General features: G+C 39.5%; 1 protein-coding gene across 8 annotated transcripts in view; it reads left to right on the forward strand.

Annotated features, from left to right (window-relative positions):
• The window catches only part of DUSP16 (dual specificity phosphatase 16), a 71,573-nt gene that overhangs the window by 23,268 nt on the left and 29,488 nt on the right, over positions 1–18,817 (forward strand). For 5 of the 8 annotated variants that reach the window (XM_052690455.1, XM_052690456.1, XM_052690454.1 and 2 more), the window contains 3 exons: positions 6,417–6,494; positions 13,975–14,573; positions 15,655–15,793. In XM_052690455.1, coding sequence (XP_052546415.1) covers positions 14,343–14,573; positions 15,655–15,793 — 370 coding nt within the window. In that variant the 5' untranslated portion in view covers positions 6,417–6,494; positions 13,975–14,342. Of the gene's footprint in view, positions 1–6,416; positions 6,495–7,551; positions 7,625–13,974; positions 14,574–15,654; positions 15,794–18,817 lie in introns of all 8 variants that reach the window. The other 3 variants (XM_052690460.1, XM_052690459.1, XM_052690457.1) reach the window with 1 other exon arrangement.

The raw sequence follows: 18,817 nt of genomic DNA on the forward strand, positions 1-18,817 counted from the left end.
TTATTTTCTTGGTTTTGTTTTGCTTTGAAATCTCTATTCTAGATGGGAAACACAGCATCATGAAGAAGAACATGTGAATCAGGTCTAATCCTGCATCTGTCATAGTGTAGCCCCAAGAGGAATGCAACCTCTTTGCTTCTGCTTCAGCTATGTTTGTAAAGAAGACTTTCCTTGCTTGGCTACAGCGGTGGGAAGGAAGCAGATTAACTGTAGTAAGGATGTGTATGATGTTAAACATACATGATCAGTGATTACTATAAACATGAATTAAACTGAGAATTATAATGAGGTGATAATGGGCTTGCAGACAGCTATTTTTCAAATGATTTTAATGGATTTGTTAATTCAGTCTGGTGTCATATTTATGATGGCCTTCACCTAGTCCCATTTGAGGATTTTCTGTGCCCCCTTGTTAGAGAGCAGCTACAAAAAATTCTGAAGGAGACTGAGAGAATGGAGGGGAGTGGTAGGATGAACCTGAGATTGGATCTTCTACTAGCAGTTGAGAAGTCTTCTGCAGTGTCTGTAAGTCTGCCCACCCGTGTGTGTGCTTGCTTGGCTGTGTTGCCTGCTGGGGCTTCTCTCTGTGGAAGGGACAAACGGCTACTTTTAAAACCTCTCCTTTATCTATTTCAGCGTAATTTAGCCATTCAAGTAAAGCAAGTAGTGGTGCTAGGTCAGACAGCTGATTGGCTTGGGCTATGTTAAAAATGCTTGCAAAAGCTTATAGTTGAGTGATATTCTTGTTTTGAGTTTTGTAGCTTTACAAACAAAATATCCTTATGCCTCTTAAGCTCTCATCTTTGGTAATGTGCTTAAAAACCCTATAGCAAGCTTTCTGTCAGAAATAATAATGAAAATACATCTTACTCTTAAAACCTGAAGTTGTATAGACAGATTAGCTTTTGTAAGTGAGTGGGCCTTTTTTGGGGGGGATGGTTGCATAGGAAGCATTGCTGTAGTAAGTCCCAATTCAGTGGGGTGTATCTTCAAAAGTTAATTGAATTTGGATATGATAACCTTTAAGGTTTCCTTAGATCAAGTAAGAATGAGGAAAGATGGGTTGAATTAGTTTAAAGCACCACAGACCTTTTAATGTGCGGTTCTGGTTTGGATGTTGTCTAACAAAGGTGAACTCTACAATGATAACCCTGATGTGGCTACACTTTCTTAAACCTTCAGTTGGTAAAGATGGTAAAGTTTTCTGTTTGTTTTCTTTTGTTGTAAAGAAAAAGCAAAAATAAAACCAACCTCTCGCAGAAAGCAAAACTGCAGTATTTAATGGAAAGCTTGTATTATTCACTTGAAACTGGAGTGGCATGCCTGAGTCAGTGAAGTATGAGCTAAGAATCTGGCAAAAGCCTTTAGCACAAAGGAAGGCTGAAAGTCTCTCAGGAAGCCTGTGCGCTGCTAAATGTGGCACGTTTGAACATGAGACTGACATCATTGTGAGTTCATAGTAGTGAAAGAACAAAGTATCAGCCACAAATTAGACTGACCTAATTTTTAAGTCACTTCTACAAACTTAATAACACAGTGTGTTGCTTGTGCAAGCTGTTTATTTCTAGCTCAGTCTCTTGCTACTTAATTTAAACTACAAGTTAGCCTTCTAAAATGTCAAAGGAGTTGTTCAAGAAGGTGTTTGTGTTTGAGGGGTTCTCCAAACTTCCTTCCTTGGCTCTTTTTCCACCCTGACCTCAGCCTTCAGCTAAAGGAAGTGATTAAGGACCACCCATCATATACCTTTATCCTTTAGGATCAGTTTCCTGGAGGTACAAGCTTAGAATTGCATACCAAAACCTAACTCAGTCATACGGGCTGCTCACGTACAAGTTTCTTAGTGCAACTCTGCAGATTGTCAGAACACTTGCCATAAGTATCAACAAGAATGTATTTACAGTCAGTAAGGTGTTAAAAAAAAGTGATCAGTATTACTTGTCGGTGAATCCACAATCACTGAAGTAAGTAGTGCTTCTTCCATTGCTGAATAGCTAATAAAAGGACCATGCATTTTGAAGGTGGTATCCTCTATTCTCCCTTTGAAGTATTTGTTAGATACAATGCATTACTTCAGTTACTGCAGGAGTACATTGAGCCCTCTTAGGTTGGTACTCCTTTGGCAAAAGTCAGTTCTTTTCTGGTTACTACAAGAAGGACTTTATAAATCAGAGCACCTCTAGAAATTCTGGATAAGTATAAAATGTCCATATTGCTTTTCTCTGCTTTTCAAAATCCTGTAGGAGGCCAAGCAAGGCTGCTACAGGACATTTCTTGATGAAGACCTAAATCAGATGATAATAACAGAGTTTATTCACCTTATTTGGTATTGAAATCATTTGTGATTTTAACTTTTAATATCTTGGTCCCTCTTAATTCTGATTTTTAACTCACGTTTTGTCAGAAGTTCATAAAGGAAATCAATGTGTTTGGTGGTGGTACCACTTTTCTCCCTCTTCTTAAAAGGTGTAGAGGTTATAAAGGTGTAAGAGCTGCAGCTCAGGAATGTAAGTCACCTTTTGCTTTCTCCTTCTACTGTAAAGATCAGTATGGCTTCCCTTTTCAGTCCTGCAGTTACTGTGCAAGAAGTATGGCCTTGGCACCACTGCAGGCCTTGTTATAGCATGACTCAAATTCACAAAAATGCTTAGGATCCCATGGGAATAAACTACCAGAAGGCATGATGTGTAAGATGACCCAGTGAGCTGCCATCAATTGTGCTTTTGCTCTTGAACTGGGCTGCTTCATCCCATGTTACGTTGTCAGTGTGTGCTATCAGAGTTACACCGTGGCAATCAGCTTGGTTCCCGATCCATGTCTAGTTTGTTTTCTGCACCTCACCTGCAGTTCTGTCTTACTCCTTGTCTGGCTTCACTCTTTCCTGCTCAACACAGCCTGTGGGAGCTGAGAAGGCCTGATTGCTAGCAAGGACTCATGTCTGGAAACTGTTCCACCATGCTGGCTGTGAGCACTCATCCTATGCCATTACCTCTGGGGTCCCTCTTAGGGAGAAACCTGGCTAAGCTGATCTGCTTTACTGCATAAGGCTGAGTTCACATATGCATTTAGACGTTGGTGGGGCCCAGCATTCCTGCCACTGGCTGCCCTTTGGGAACCACAAGCGCGTGACTGCTGTGGTACATCTTGTAGGGCTCTTTTCTGTGTTTTATCACTGTATAACAAGCATTATGGCAGTGATTTTTGGTGTGAATTCGAGAGTAGTTTTAACACGGACTAGGTGAGCTTTGTAGATGCTGGTAGATGCTTCTCTATACTGCTGACAGGACATCCAGGCATTTCCAGGCACTAGCAGGAAGAAACAAAGTATTAATGTTGACAGTTTAAAAAAAAAAAATTCCTTCCAAACTTTCTCATGCCCCGATGTGAACGGGTTGAGTGCGCATGTTGCCTTCCGGGAGAACTGGTGTCATTTCCTCAAATGGGTGAAAGGCCATTGCGTTTTAACCCGTAGCTTACCATAAAAGCAGTTTACATGGCTCTTGTCCTCACAGGAGGCTGACTCACCGTGAGCTTTAGTCATTTGGTTTTAAAGAAGTGCCATTAAAAAGTCTGTTGTAAGAAGCTTGCCCCTGCCTTGCCCGGGAGCTATTCTGATTTGTTTCTCTAATAAAATACCATCATTATCCTCTGCCTTTAATCTGTCTGATGCTTGTATGGAGGCTTCAGATCTATCTTCTCTTTTTGTTGTAGAGTGACCACTTAGCAGATCAGAATTGGGTTTTTTATTTTTGGCTCCTTAGAGAATAGAATAGTATTCTATTATTGCTTGAGGTGGTAGTGAGCATGGCACGTATCCCATTGAGCCAGAGGCTGGGCAGCAAGCTTCATTAACTAAGATCTACCTTAGTTAATCATCTTTGCTAGATAAAAAACATTAAACTTAAAGGCTAACCATTATCTGAAGGCTTGGAGGAACTATCTTATCTTCTCTTTCGGAAAGCTTTTTAAGGAAATAGCAAGAACTTTTTGAACTGTTAGGCATGATGTTTATTTAGCGCTACTCTTGAGAGCACTCATTTGAATATTTTTCTTAGTACAGTGTGCTTATGTTGGTCTGTGTAGATGCACAGAATGCTGCCGGTGATTCAGGGCACGCAGGTGGTGTAGGAGATGGAAACCTTGTCATGAAAGTGGTTGCTGTAAACAAAGAGTAAGGAAACAGTGGGATCTCAACAATTTGATTCAAAAAGCAGTTTAACCCTATAAGGGGTTGAGTTTGTATCTTTGAATTGCCTGCTAAAATCCAGTTGCTGTCAAAGACCAGCAGGTGTGGAATTTGCCAGCTGCCACAGCTAATTGATGGATCCTGTGTGCAGGAACCAGATAGAGCTCATGTTGTGATTTGTAAGAATAGGTGACTGTCTTCCCAGCTTGAGTACAATTTGTAAACTTTCACTCAGCTTTGAGTTGGATCTGTTCAGACTATACAGATTTAAGCAGCTGAGTTTTAAAGCTTGCTAGTACTTGCTGAACAGACTAACAGGTTTTGTGCTAGAAGCTTCATACAAGAATAAACCTTCAGGGAAGGAGTGGTACCAAGGTCCTTAGAAGGATGCTGTGGTGCTTGACTGCTCAGTCTCTCCTTGACTTTGGGCAAGTTTTTTGGAGAGCCACAGCTCTGTAGCTGTGGAAGGAACATTCCATGTAACTAAACTGGTTGGGTTCCTTCAGCTGCAGCTTAGGGAAGGCCCTGAGCAAGAAAGGAAAAAAGGCCTCTGACTCTGGAAAAGAAAAAAAGGTATTTAAATAAGGCCTGGAGGACCATACTTGTCAGAAGTAAGTCAAAAGGCAGGTAATTCACCCTAAATTAAGGGATGTATATTTTCCTAAAGTCAGCAGAAAAAAAATCCTCATCTCTAAATGATGAAAGACTTCTTTTTAAACTCTCTCCTAAACACGAATAGCTGAAGTTTCCCCTTTAAACTTGGGTGGCTCATTCATATTTCATTCAATTGTAATACAGCGACCTCTCTTTCCCTCCCCCCTCTTACCACCAAGGCTAAGAAGGAGGAGGGGAGATATAAAATGTTTCCGAAAATTACAGGAAATGTCTGTTCCTTTAACAGCATTGCCAGGGAATTTCCAAATATGTTTAATGCTTGTGGCTGAACTTGCAGCAGCTCCGTCTTCAATCATGAGTGGATTGTATCCTAAAAACATGACACCTCATTCCAGTAAAACACATTGAAATGAAGTGTATGCTTTTTTTTCTCATCTGCTCTTCAAAAAGAATCCTGCCATGTGGTGAAATGAGGGATTTGGGGGCTGCTTTAAATTCCTGATTTCTTTATATTCAATGAAGAGGGGGAAAGTATTCTATTATTGCTTGAGGTGGTAGTGAGCATGGCATGTATCCCATCCAGCCAGAGGCTGGGCAGCAAGCTTCAGATACCTGCCTGCAGGGCTCTGGCCTGGTGCTCTGCTGTTTGCATTGGCAAGGTTTATAGAGCAAGTACCCAAAGACAGCAAAGTGCTTCTTGTAGCTTCTTTCCCTGCAAGGTGACGCTGGTATAGAATCTGTTCAGCAGCTCTCTGCCCTGTGCAGTAGTGGCTCTGCACGGTTGTGATATCATTTGCTTTGCGCTTGAAAGCCACTCCTGGGTTGCATAATATGGCAGTGCTTGGCAATAGTTTGTTAATGTGGTTCATATTACAGTGATTAAATGAGGTTGTCATCTCTTGATAGTAATGATTTGCATCTTGCTTAACTGGCCAGGAAACAGTTTGGAATTGGCACTAATGTGTTTATTTTTACTTCCTCGTGTGAAGGTTGTAATTCAATTTGTTCATGTAGGAACAGCAAGTGCTTTTCGTGGAGTTTGTTTGGCTATGACTACACGAAACAATTGGTGACATCAGTGTTACCATTTTCCAGCGCTGGCTTTTTAGTGTGTGGAGAGGTAGTGTTAACTAATGGAGTTCTGCTTTGTTAGACTTTGTTCATTCAAAATAAAGCTGTAATCAGACTGACAGCAATCTCCACTGTTGCATACTGAGTAAAATTTTGTGAATTTGCCTGAACTCATGCAAATACATCACCTACAGAGGCTAGTTACAAATTAGTTATCTAGCAGAGAGACATCACTTTTTTTTTCTAAGGCTACCATTGATTGTTTTTGTTTCTTTAATTATTATTTTATAAGAGTCTATACTTCTTAATGCTTGTAGAGAGGCTTGCTTTTTTTATATATTTTTTTATTATTTAGAAAATAAGTAGAACAAAATTTTTGATTACAAATGTTTCCCTTTTAAATTAGTGCTAATGATTAGAGACCTCACCTAGGTTTTTAAGTTTTAAGTTAAGGTTTTAAGTTCAGGGGATTTCTACAGCAAATGACTACACAAAGTATGATTTCCATTTTTTGACTTGTAATAAGGATCTTTTCTTCCTGTTTTAGGTGTTTCCTTCAGCTGGCCTTTGTATGCAGACCACCTTTTGTCCTCTTCAGCCCATTCAGAATTTGACTCAAGTGTAGGTGAGTAATTGCTTTTGACATGAGACAGTAATGAATTACAGGCTGCAATAAAAGCATTCCAGAATTTTGGGCTGATCTGACTTAGCTGCCATATGGGAGAATAATCTTATAAAATCCATTGAAAATTTTCCCGGTTGTCTAGTGTCTAGCTAAGCTTTTCTTCTAGATGTCAGAGAGCTAAATGATGTCAATCAACAGTGGAAAAAGTATTTTGAAATAGAGCTTTGTGCTTGTATGGGTGGAGAAGAGTCCTCACGTACAGTGTATGAGCTGTTGAAGGGAGTGATGTAATGCATCAACAGCATGTTCTGACATTTCTCATGAGCGCATATTCTGTCAGCCAGGTTTCCCTGCTAGAACATGAAATAAATGTTTATGATTCCACAATGAGTGTCAGACTGGTTGGCTTCTTGGCAAGTGCAGATGATGATAATCTGGCTCATTGTTTTGAGTTGGTGATGATGTATGAATAATTTGTGCAAGAGCATTGCATGTATTTGTGAAATATGTTGAGTAGGTCACCAAAATGTGGGTTTTCCTCTTTTTTTCCTTTTTTTTTTTTTTTTTTTTTTTTTCAGAAGAAGAGATTATCTTATTTCTATCACTATTATTTGTATAAAAAGCAATAGCTCACTGGTTCCTACATGGAAATTCTGTTTATCATGCTTAGCCCAGCTCTCTGAAAGTTCCATCACTGAAAATGTCATGGAGCAATAGACGTAGAAACAAAGAACTTAAAAATCTAAACTGGAGGTGTATTTGTGTACTTTACTCTTGGGAAACTGATTTCTTTTCCTTCTCCATCTCTCGATGTCTCAGTTCTCTGGGGTGAGCACAATTAAATTGAGTGACTTTTCTTTAGAACTAGTAATCAAAACAGACTCAGTGAAGTATAATGAAAGACAATAGACCACTGAACAGAAAATTCTTCTTCATGTGTTTTTTCCAGTGGATTATACTTGGCTTATTCACGAGAGTACAGTGTGTAATCTAAAATGCATATGGCTACTGTTTCTGCAAGAAAATTGTTACTGACACATTTTGGTTGTGTATACAGATCTAAAGAACAGATCCCTGGAAGAAAGACAGTAGGGAGAAGCCACCCTGATCATACAAAGAATCAAAGAAAAGTAGGGTGATATTCTCAAATCTGCTTCTCTTTTTTGAAGATGGTACTTCAGTGGCATTTTCTAAGTGAATAAAAAAATGTGTATGTTGCTGTTTGAAAGGTGTCCTCAGTACACTCTGCCATTGCACTAGAGTGTGCTGGGGAGGGAAGGAAACTGTCATTGTTCTACCACTCCCAGCTGATCTGAGAAAATGATCTATGTAGAAGGTGGGTTTTTTTTTTTTTGGAAGACATTTGCTTAAGTCAGCTGAACAGCTAAAATACATCCTCAGTCTCCTCAGCTGATGAACATGAGCCCTTGCATCTTTATTAATAGGCTCATCTTTTAAATTACAAGTGTTTGTAATCTCTTTCCTGTGTGGTCTCTATAATGACAAGCAAGACATGGGTTTCTTGTAATCTGTTACATTTTTTTCCCAAACTTCACACTTTATTGCACAACTGTTGTCTTTGGAATGTATTAGCATGTTTGGTGAATTCAGGGGAAGCATTTCTGTCCCTTACTTTTACTAGAGATCTTATTTCCCTTATGCTTCATAAACACTTTCTGTTTCTCACTACAGATAATCATCTGAAGTGAGATCAAGGATGATCTCACCCTGTCCTTGATGCTCACTCAGTCTCTAGTAGCTTAAGTGACAAGCATCTCTTCTTTTATTTCTGTCTTTCTGAGGCTGGTGAGGCAGTGCTGAGGCATTGCTGAGATGTTGGAAGAAAAATATCAAGTGAGTGATAATTAACCCCTATGTTTTTAATTAATTAACCCCTAATTAATGTGACCCCTAGATTGGGAATTCCTCTCTGATGCAGGAGGTTGTGTGGGCCTATTTGCTCAGTATCACATACAGTGAATGGTGTTGCTTGTCAAGGCACCAGCTATTGAACCACTGGCACCTCTCTGCTCACTAAAACTGAAGCCCAGTATTCCTTTAGGAACAGCTGATGTGCCCACAGTGGCATGTGTACTGCAGTTTAGAAACTCATAGCTCTGTGTCCTGGTTTAGCTTTTGGTTTTCTTTTTGTGTTGGTGTCCATTTTGAAAAATATGAAAGTGAATCTGATTATAGGAAAGAATATTCTGGAGATATCTGTAAAGATTTTGGGCAAGCATGGATCCATCTCTTGCTTTATAGGGAGTTAAAGGTTTAATTTTCTTATTTAAAAGAGGTAAGAAACAGTGCTGTATACCTCAGTCCATCTGAATGAGAAAGAAGCCTTGCAGTATCACCAATGGGTGACTTCATTCAGTATTCTCATAGCTGGGCTACGTTTCACTTTTTCTCAAAACTGATTTCAGTGTAGAACATCCTGTGGCTAAGATGGTTTCCTAGTTTGAAGATCAGCCACATAATGGCCAGGACATTATATTGCATAATCTTGTGAAGCCATGGTGCCAGTACATACTATTGCAATCTAAATCACAAGTAGAGCACAGAAAGAAAAGAGTCGAGAAATTAAGTTTGGCCTTTTTACAAACAATGATTGAAATGAAACAGATATTTCAACACCTCTTAACAGCTGGATGATAAAAGCACTTGCCAGGAAAGGGAGGAGATCTCTAGTGTTTACCCAAAACAGGAGACTGCCAGTTTCTCTTGTTTAGATTGGTCCCAAGAAGGAGTCCAAAAGTCTGATAGTCCCAGAAATTGAGAGAACAAAAACCTATAACTGATATACTGTTTTGACAGGATCAGCTCCATTGGGCTGGAGAGGAACAACATTTTTATCAACCACAGTAATTTGAGATGACATTACTGTTAAGTTTATTACTTTCAAGCCATGGGCAGAGAAGCTTTCCACTGTGTTAATACATAGCTAAATGTTAAAGTAATAGTGATATTCAAGAGGACTTTTAACTGGTAGCCCATTTTCATTAAGAAACGCGTTCTTTTACCTAGTAACCATACTATGATAAAGTAATAGAATGGCGTAGATCAGAAGGGACCTTAACAATTACCTAGTTCCAACCCACCTGCCATGGGCAGGATTGCCACCCACTAGATCGGGTTGCCCAGGACCCTATCCAACCTGGCCTTGAACAACTCCAGAGGTTGGGCATCCACAGCTTCTCTGGACAACCTGTTCCAGGGTCTCATCACCCTGCTGAGTAAAATCTCCTCCTAACAATTAATTTAAATCTCCCCTCTTACTTCAAAGACGTTCCGCCTTGTCGTATTACTATCAGACTGTGTAAAAAGCTGGTCTCCCTCCCGTTTATAAGCTCCCTTTAAGTACTGGAGGGACACAGTGAGATCTCCCTGAATCCTTTTCTAGGCTGAACAAGCCCAGCTCCTTCAACTTTTCTTTGTAGGAGAGGTGCTCCAGTCCTCTGATAATTTTGTTGCCCTACTCCGGACATGCTCCGGCAGCTTTACATAATTCTAGTTCTGAGAGCTCTAGGTTTGGATGCAGTAATGCAGGTGGGGCCCCTTAACATGAGCCAGCAGTGCGCTCTGGCAGCTCGAAAGGCAAATGGGATCCTGGGCTCCATCAGGAGAGGGGTGGTCAGCAGGGAGAGGGAGGTGATTGTCCCTCTCTACTCGGCTCTTGTGAGGCCCCATCTGGAGTACTGTGTCCAGGTGTGGAGCCCTCAGTACAAGAAAGACATAGAGATTTTGGAAAGGGTCCAGAGGAGGGCGACTAAGATGATCAGGGGGCTGGAGCACCTCCCCTATGAGGACAGGCTGAGGGAGTTGGGCTTGTTCAGCCTGGAGAAGAGAAGGCTGCGGGGTGACCTCATTGCAGCCTATCAATACCTGAAGGGAACCTACACCCAGGAGGGGAGTAAACTCTTCAGAAGGGCTGACAACAGCAGGACTAGGGGAAATGGATCCAAGTTGAGGGAGGGAAGATTTAGGTTGGATGTTAGGGGGAAGTTCTTCACAAGGAGAGTGGTTAGGCCCTGGAACGAGCTGCCCAGGGAGGTTGTGGATGCCCCGTCCTTGGACGTGTTCAATGCCAGGTTGGACGGGGTCCTGGGCAACCTGATCTGAATGTGTACGTTTGGTGGCCCTGCTAAGCAGAGGGGTTGGAACTACATGATCCTTGAGGTTCCTTCCAACCCGGGTGATTCTGTGATTCTGTGGGGGCTTATGAGGGCAGAACAGAGGTGTACAGTCACCTCCCTCACCCTTCTGGCCACCTGTCTTCTGATGCAGCCCAGGATGCAGTTTGCCTTCCCAGCTTAGAGTGTACACTGTTGGCTTGCATCAGACTTTTCATCCATCAGAAAACACAAGTCCTTCTTGGCAGGGCTGCTCTTAATGAGTTCTTCTACCAGTGTGTGTACTTACATGGGACTGTCCTAACTCAAGTGCCATACCTTGCCCTCGGCCTTGTTGAACCCCATTAGGTTGACATGGCTCACTTCTGCAGCCTGTCCATGTCTCTCTGGATGGCTTCCCATTCTTCTGTTGTATCAATTGCGCCACTCAGCTTAGTGTCATCAGCAAATCTGAGGGTGCCGCTGAGGGTGCACTCAGTCACTGTTTGTGATAGAGATGTTGAAGAGCACCTATCTCAGGGCACACCCCTGGAGGCACCACTCACCACTGGCCTCCATTTAGACTTCAGTTCTTTTAAGGGATTTCTGAAACAAACTGAAATTGTCATCCGAGAGGGAAGGGTGTGACAGCAAGCAAAAAGTGCTTAGGAGATAAAAAATATACCCAAGTTGAAAGTTGCAAATTACAGATTACATATTTCTAATAGCCTCCATTTTGATATTCTGTGGTTTCTAGAGCCTCAGCTGCTTTATTTTCCTTTTGTTACTTTAAGTCAGCATTTTACCCATCAAAACAAACTGTCTAGTTCATGAACAAACTGTCTAGCTCATAGAAGCTAGAGCCAATTCCCACTATAGCCAGTGGAAAAGTTTTCATTAATTTCAGTGGGCTTACTATCTGGCAGCTTCTGATGCAGTAAACATCTCTCTCAGGGAAAAAAAAAAAAATAATAAAAAATAAAAAAGAAAGAGAGAGATTCACAATTCATGACAGGACATGTTAAGGAGAAACAAAACAAAAAAAAAAACGCAGAATGTTTTTTCTTTCTTTCCTTAAAATAAAAATACAATTATGGAGCTTCATTTTTTTCCCCTCTACATAATAGTGCAGTCTTTTGATACCTTTCACCCTGTCTGCAAGGAGCCCAAGGCTAGTAAATAATGATTGCTCTTTGAGGAGGAGCACACTTTCCAATCAAGTTGTAAAGATAGGGAGCTTTAATAGGCTTAATTAAGGCTTGGGACAGTACGTTTTCCAATATATTTTGTAGGTGAAAGCAATATACATTTCCTTGCTATATGCTGCCAATTATTGGAATAAGCTTAAAATCGTTAGTGGTACTATAATAGTAGTAGTCAGGGAACATGGGTACATAAAACTCTGCATTTGTTGAAATGTGGAATTAAGTTTGTTATAATTTTCCTGTTTAAAATTTATTTATTTATTGTGAAAGTGAAGTATGCTATTGTTATAAACTTAATTCATTTGAGAATTCATACATGTAGGTTTATATATTATCTCTGATAAATAAAATATCTGCTGATTTCAAATTTCTAACTGCTAAATACAATTGTCTTTTGCCATAACAGGACTTTTAGTAAAAATTAAAATGAATGAAATCATTTGGAAGTGAAACAATAAGTCAACTCTACAAATAAAGTGCAAAAATTTTTAAATGAGCCTGTTAAAGTGAGAATGGAAAATTCTGCATGTTGAAAATCTGCTTTAAAAAATCTTCTTATGTACTTCTATGTACATTAGGAATCCACGAAAATGTCTCTTCCTGATATGCTCCTGTTTGCAAATGTGTCACTGCCTGAAGAAAGAGTGTCAGTGAATCACATTTCTATCTTTGTGACTGAAGTTTGTTGAGTCACTTTAATTTGTTCCAGCCAGCAGAAGGCAAAGGTAGAAAGACTGCTTGGGTCTCAAGCTAAATAGCATGGGCCACTGTTGACATATGAGTTGCTGGAGTGTCTACTTTCTTGTGTGAGAGGTGTTGCATAGTTTTGCTGACCTAAAATCACTTCTCAGACAGGGAATGTTGTGGTGTGAAACGCACAATTTGGTAAATGTACTTTCTTGGCTTTAGCCAGCTCTGACTTGAGCCCAGATTGTTCATTCCAAACCAAGCTGCCATACTAATGAGGTGAGGGGCTCTTACTGGGTTAATGCTTTAGTGTAAAGGCTCCAACATGTGAGCACCACCACCGCAGCTGAAAAAGCCAGCATACTGGGCTGTCTCCTTTTGGAGGAGCTGAAGTGTCTTGTGGGGCTTGTGCTCTGGAGCTGCAGTTTGTAGCCTTATATAGATGGCTGTATGTAAATATGCACAATTACACTGAGAAACCAAGTTCTGCTGAATGGGGAGGAAAGCCAGGTGACTTCTGCTTTCTATAGGTTCTATAGTTTTAGCACAAAATGCACTGAACTGGAAGGTAAGCCACTGTGGTGGCTGTTCCTCAGGTGTATTCCTGCAGAGATGCGTTCCATCTTGGGGGATTGTACAACCGAAGTCAGTGCTATTATTGGATGATGAAATGTCTCAGGTAGACTATTTACTGCTGTACTGATGTACCATTTAGGTTGAAGTGGTCAGGGTCTAATTTCACAAAACTGTAGTTTGCTTCAGTTACTATTAGCATGTGTGAAAAATGCACTTCACATAATGATCCCATGGGCTCCAGAGGGCCCAGAGACTGTGCTCAGTACCATACCTTGCAGCAGTGTGTTTAAAACACCTCTGTTTCAAGTTTCGTGATTAATTCAAATAAAATATATGCATCCTGATGTACCATCTTATGTTTCTCTTCAACCATATTCTCAGAAGAGAAACATGGATGTAAGCTTGTTGTCCTCTCCTTTGTTTCTGCTCTTATATTTGCAGAGCTGGTCTGCAAAATGCTTTCCAAGGCATTACATTTTAAAAATGTATCGTAAGTTTTTACTTCTTACTTAAATGGTGAAGTGCTGAAATGCATCTAACTCATTCTGCTCTTGAAAGGAATAACAGATTTAGAATAGTGTCTCTTAATTACATTCTAACAAGTCTTGTGAAGAGGGAGAGGTAATGGCAACAAAAGTCTGCAATTAAGGCAGGGTATGTTGCCTTAAAGACAATAAAATTGTGAAGGCAAGATTGTTGGAATAGATTCAAACACTGTAGTTGTAAATTCTCACTCTCAGATGTTTGGAATCTTCAGCAGAGGGGAACTTTTCAGGAGTGTATTTATTATGTGGTACAGACTGCTGTGCAGTTAGCCTCAACGGTGAACATTTTGTTCTGCATGCTTCATAGCCTCATCTGGTTTATGTTTTTTTTTTTTCAATCTTCCCCTTCTTGCAGGCTCTCAGTCCAGTGTAAAGATGATGGTTGGGAGCAAAGGTAAAGAATGATGTAATGCAGCGGCAGCCAGAAAGCATCTTTTGTGAGAATTGTGCAATGGCTACTCCAGTCATCTCCTGATGAATCAGATGTGAAGGGTTGCTCTGTGGAATGAGCCCTTTGTAACGGCACATCAACTGGAAGCAGGAGGAGACATTCAGCTGAAGAGCTCTTTCTGAAAATGGGTTTAACTTTTCTTTTGCCAGTCACTACCAGCATGACCTCATACACTTCTAGTACAATGCTGTGGCTAAGCCTTTGAGTACACAGCCATTACATCATTGCAGCAAATTAGAGAGGGAGGTGGTGAAAGAGGCCTCATTGTTGTCATGGCCGATGAGATGATCAGCACTCAACTCATTGTCGCCGAGAAGTTGGTGGCTTTGCTGGAGAGTGGTACTGAAAAATTGCTGCTGATTGACAGCCGCCCCTTTGTGGAATACAATACGTCCCACATCTTGGATGCCATCAATATCAACTGCTCGAAGCTTATGAAGCGGAGGCTGCAGCAGGACAAAGTTTTGATTACAGAGCTCATTCAGCATTCAGCAAAACACAAGGTAGGGGGTATTTTCCTGTTATTCTTTCTATTGGTTTAAAAATGTGCCCAGAGAGCAACTTATTTCAGGCATTTTAGTTTGAGGGGAAAAAAAAATATATGGGGGAGGTTCAGTTTTGCCAAGACTTTACTGTCAGTTAACACGAGTTTTATCGTTGGTATACTTAGTAGCAGTGTCTGAATGACAGATTAACATGCAGGGATCTTAAAATTAACAAGTATTCTTGTAAATCATGTAGATCACAGTCTCTGAAGTGTATGCAGTGAATGCAGTAAGCATTCACATTCTAAACTTTGAAGGATTCTTTGGGCCCTGTGGTGATAAGGATTGCGAGCAAGAGGTCATACAGTTCAGAAAGAAACTGTAGCTCTGTCAATCCTGGCTCTTGCTTCCTGTTTAAAGTGCTTTCAATGTGAATAGTCTGATGGGTTTTTAAATAGTTATGAGCAAAAAGAAAATAACTAATCTGTTTAAACATAACTATCCAGTGGTTGTTTTTTTATATATATCTGTAATCCACTGGTACTTGTTTCAAATATTTTGGATGACAGAAATAATCTGTATACTATGTTCTTGCTTTCACATATTAAAAGTTGAAGCCTTTTTCTTAGTTTGTGTGTTTTATACATATGCTCTTATTGATGGCTGAAATGTGTGTGGTTTAGGCAGTTTAAGATCTCTTGTATTTGTAAATGAAAAATACTGAAGTAGGAAATGAGATTGGATCTTCTTTTAAAGAAACACATTTGTTGTTTGAAAAAAAAATAAACCCAGCTGAAGGTAAAGCATTAACAGGTGACATAAAGTTATCCAGTGGTTGAAATTTGTAGTGTATGCTTCAACTTAGAGGAAATAATCAATACAAGAAGTCTCAAAGGAAGTACACTTGATCAGGAAAAAAAAATAACTAGCTAATAATACAAATTGATGTGCATACAGCCATGTATGAAACCTATGTATCTGAAGTGCTGCACAGCAAACATATAGGAACCCTTAGCCTGACTTCATGCAGATGATAATATGGTGGGTTTTTTAATCATCTTCCTCTTCCCTGTCTTACCCTCAATTACTTATATTTCAGATTGAAATTGATTGCAAGCAGGAAGTAGTAGTATATGACCAAAGCTCTAAAGATGTGACCTCTCTCTCACCTGACTGCTTTCTTACTGTGCTCCTGGGCAAACTGGAGAAGAACTTCATCTCTGTATATCTGCTTTCAGGTATGATTACCATGAGAAGAAAAGCTCTTGAATAAGAAGGGAAAAAGAAAAAAGAAAAGAAAAAAAAAAAGCTACTGTTATAGCTGTTAAGTACACAATTTTATGGACTATCCGCAGCTTAATTTTCATGATGGAAAAAAAAATCAGCTCTAATCAAAAAGACTTACACCCTAGAGCAGAGGAAAGCATTCTAAAACTTCCCTTTCTTCTTCTCCTCTACATCTGTAGATTAGTGTCATGAAACATTAGTTTGGTCATCCCCTGCTGGACCCCATGAAGAAGATGGTGAGGGGGCCTCCATCCTCACACTTTGGCTTCTGTGGAAAGGGATGGTACCAGAAAAGGAGTGTGTTGCAGCTCCCCAGTGCATTGTCTGGGCAAGCACCAATTGTGCATCTCATAATGAATAGGAACTTTTTTTTTTTTTCTTATATCTAGTGCATGGTAATTATCTGATTCAGTTCAAACTGAAAATGCAACTTAAACTCATTGTGAGATCGTAGTGTTCATTAGCTAGAGAGGTGAATTTATCCATGTGCAGCTGGTAAAGGTTTGTTTGGGTATTAGAGGGAGGGAAGAAGTCTAATATGTTAAAGGCCTCCTTATTTTTATTTGAACATTTCAAATACCAATTCAATTCAAATGTCTCTTAACAAAAATTAGATCTGAGTTTCCTTTTTGGTTAAATAGATAGTGAAGGGGATGTTTATAAATGCAGAAACAGCGGAGTGCTAAAGTTCTAAAGAGCTGATGATAGAAGAGGAAAAAAAAAAAAAAAGGAAAAAAGTAAAGAAAGTGTTTACTACTGATTTATTACAGCTGAATGCTTTTTCCAAGAAATAAAACCAGTTAAGATGAATCTGTAGTAAAGTAACTACATAACAGGGTGAAGTGACAATAGTTTTTCTTCTCTTACAATGATTTTGTTCTGGTTTTAATCTATGGGTGATGAAATAGCTGTCAGTATCATTTAAAAAAAAAAATCAAAAAACTAGCTACTTAAACAAAAGAGACATTTGGTGTATGGGGTGAAGGAGGAAGTGCTTGATTCCAGGTTATACAGTGGTCCTTGGAGTTTCTTGGTATGTGGATAGAAAACTAAATAAAACGTGTAGTTTCAGTGACCTGATGACCAATGCTCATAAACATTTATTGCTTATAATGAGAATAGGGGTCAATGCACTGTGTAAAAAGAAAAAAACCTTTGTACTTTGGTTTTCCCTAAGCCACTTGATTAGGTTTATTTAAAACAGTGACCATAAATAAATATTAAGTAGTAGGAAATTTTTTTTTGTTGTTGAATAAGCAGCAATTAATAAATTTCTGAAATTCCTCCATCTGTTCTTCCTGCCTCCTCCCCCCATTACTGGGCATGCAGTAAGTTATTTTTTTATTATTATTTATTTAGGTTTTGCCGAAAGGTATGTTCAACCCTGAAGGTAGTTTTCCATCGAAGTAACTGATGTAAAGGCTTCAGGGGAACCCCTACTGATTAGTTTAAGCTTTTGATCTGACCTCATAAAAATATTTATAATCTGGTGAGGAATATTCTCAGGAATTTAAATATTTCTTTTGATTCTTATTTTTTAACTGTACACAAAATATTGAAATGTGGATGCTGGAGGCTTAACCTACCCCCACCGCTTCATTTACTCTGCTGGATTAAATAAGTCCTAAAGATGGAGATGTGACAATCTTAATAATATTTAAGAACTGGATTTTAGTTTTATGAAGTCCTGTTCCTAGTTACAGTATTTTTACAGTCTTGCGATGTTTCTGCTTGCTCTGCAGAAACAACTGAGAGGGATTACTGACTCTCTTTTGATGAATTAGCATTATTAAGGTGGGAAACAGCAAAAGTCTTGCTTAAATCCTATTCTACTTGACCAGTGGAAAACATTCACATTCTGCTTTCCTAAAACATTTGCTCTTCCCTTCTCTTATCCTCGTTTGCTCCTACTTGTGCAAGTACAAATATCTTAATGACAGATACCTTTGAAATGTTGCCTGTGGTGAGAGAGAAGTGGAGAAATTTAAGGGTGTGTACGTGTGTGTGTAGAAAATTTACTCTAAATAGGATTTCTGACTTTCTTACCTTCCCCTCCCTCCCCCCTTCCAAAAAAAAACAAAAAACAAAAAACAAACCCAAACAAACAAAATAACAACAAAGCAGAAATTCCTACCTTTTCAGATTTCCAACCTAAGATTAAATATTATGATAGCATAATACAAAAACACTCTGCTGGCTCTGAACTAAAAGCAAAGATTAATGCACGGGGGTGGATGTGGAACAATGGTAAATATCTAAGAGGAACTAAATAACCATTACAGGTAATTTAGTAGCACTGAAAGAGTTTCACTGAACTAAGTAAGAATTTACTGCTGCAAGAATAGCATATTTTTGCCAGCAAACTATGAAAAACATATTTTCATTTTTTTTGTCAGTCATTGATTTGGCACTTAGACTTGCTGTACCTGAGTACTCAGTACCACTGAGAACAGCCCATACAGAAAATTTATATAAATAAGGCACCAGATTATAAAGCTTCTGTGAAAAGGGGAGTTAAATAGACTTAGAAGCTTTTTGTGAGCTTCTAGATCTACCTGTGATATAGGTATGTATGTGATTGCATTTCACTGGATTTATGCCTTATTAGATAGTATATTAAATAGTCCTGATCTGCAGATGTAATCAGGATTGCACATGCCTAAATATTGTCTGTAGAAACCTTAATTTGTGATCAGAGAGGAAGCTTCCATGCTTCAGTGGATGAATCAAAGACTGCTGGGAAAGGACAACTGGTCTCACATCCACGTCAGATGGGAGTTGTCTTGAAGAGGAGTCTACAGACTTCTGCAGACTTTACTGCTTACTGCATAAGTTATTTTTTGTAGTTGAAAAAATCAATAGCAAAGAATAGCAGGTTTTCAAGGTGAACACTGTGAAGGCCATATGTGACTCACAGATTGCTGAGTCAGGAAGGTGTACACCACCATTCTGAAACCTCTGTTGAATGTGGGTGC

This window comes from Tympanuchus pallidicinctus, unplaced genomic scaffold, assembly GCF_026119805.1.
Source record: "Tympanuchus pallidicinctus isolate F22 unplaced genomic scaffold, pur_lepc_1.0 scaffold27, whole genome shotgun sequence".
Classification (NCBI taxonomy): domain Eukaryota; kingdom Metazoa; phylum Chordata; class Aves; order Galliformes; family Phasianidae; genus Tympanuchus; species Tympanuchus pallidicinctus.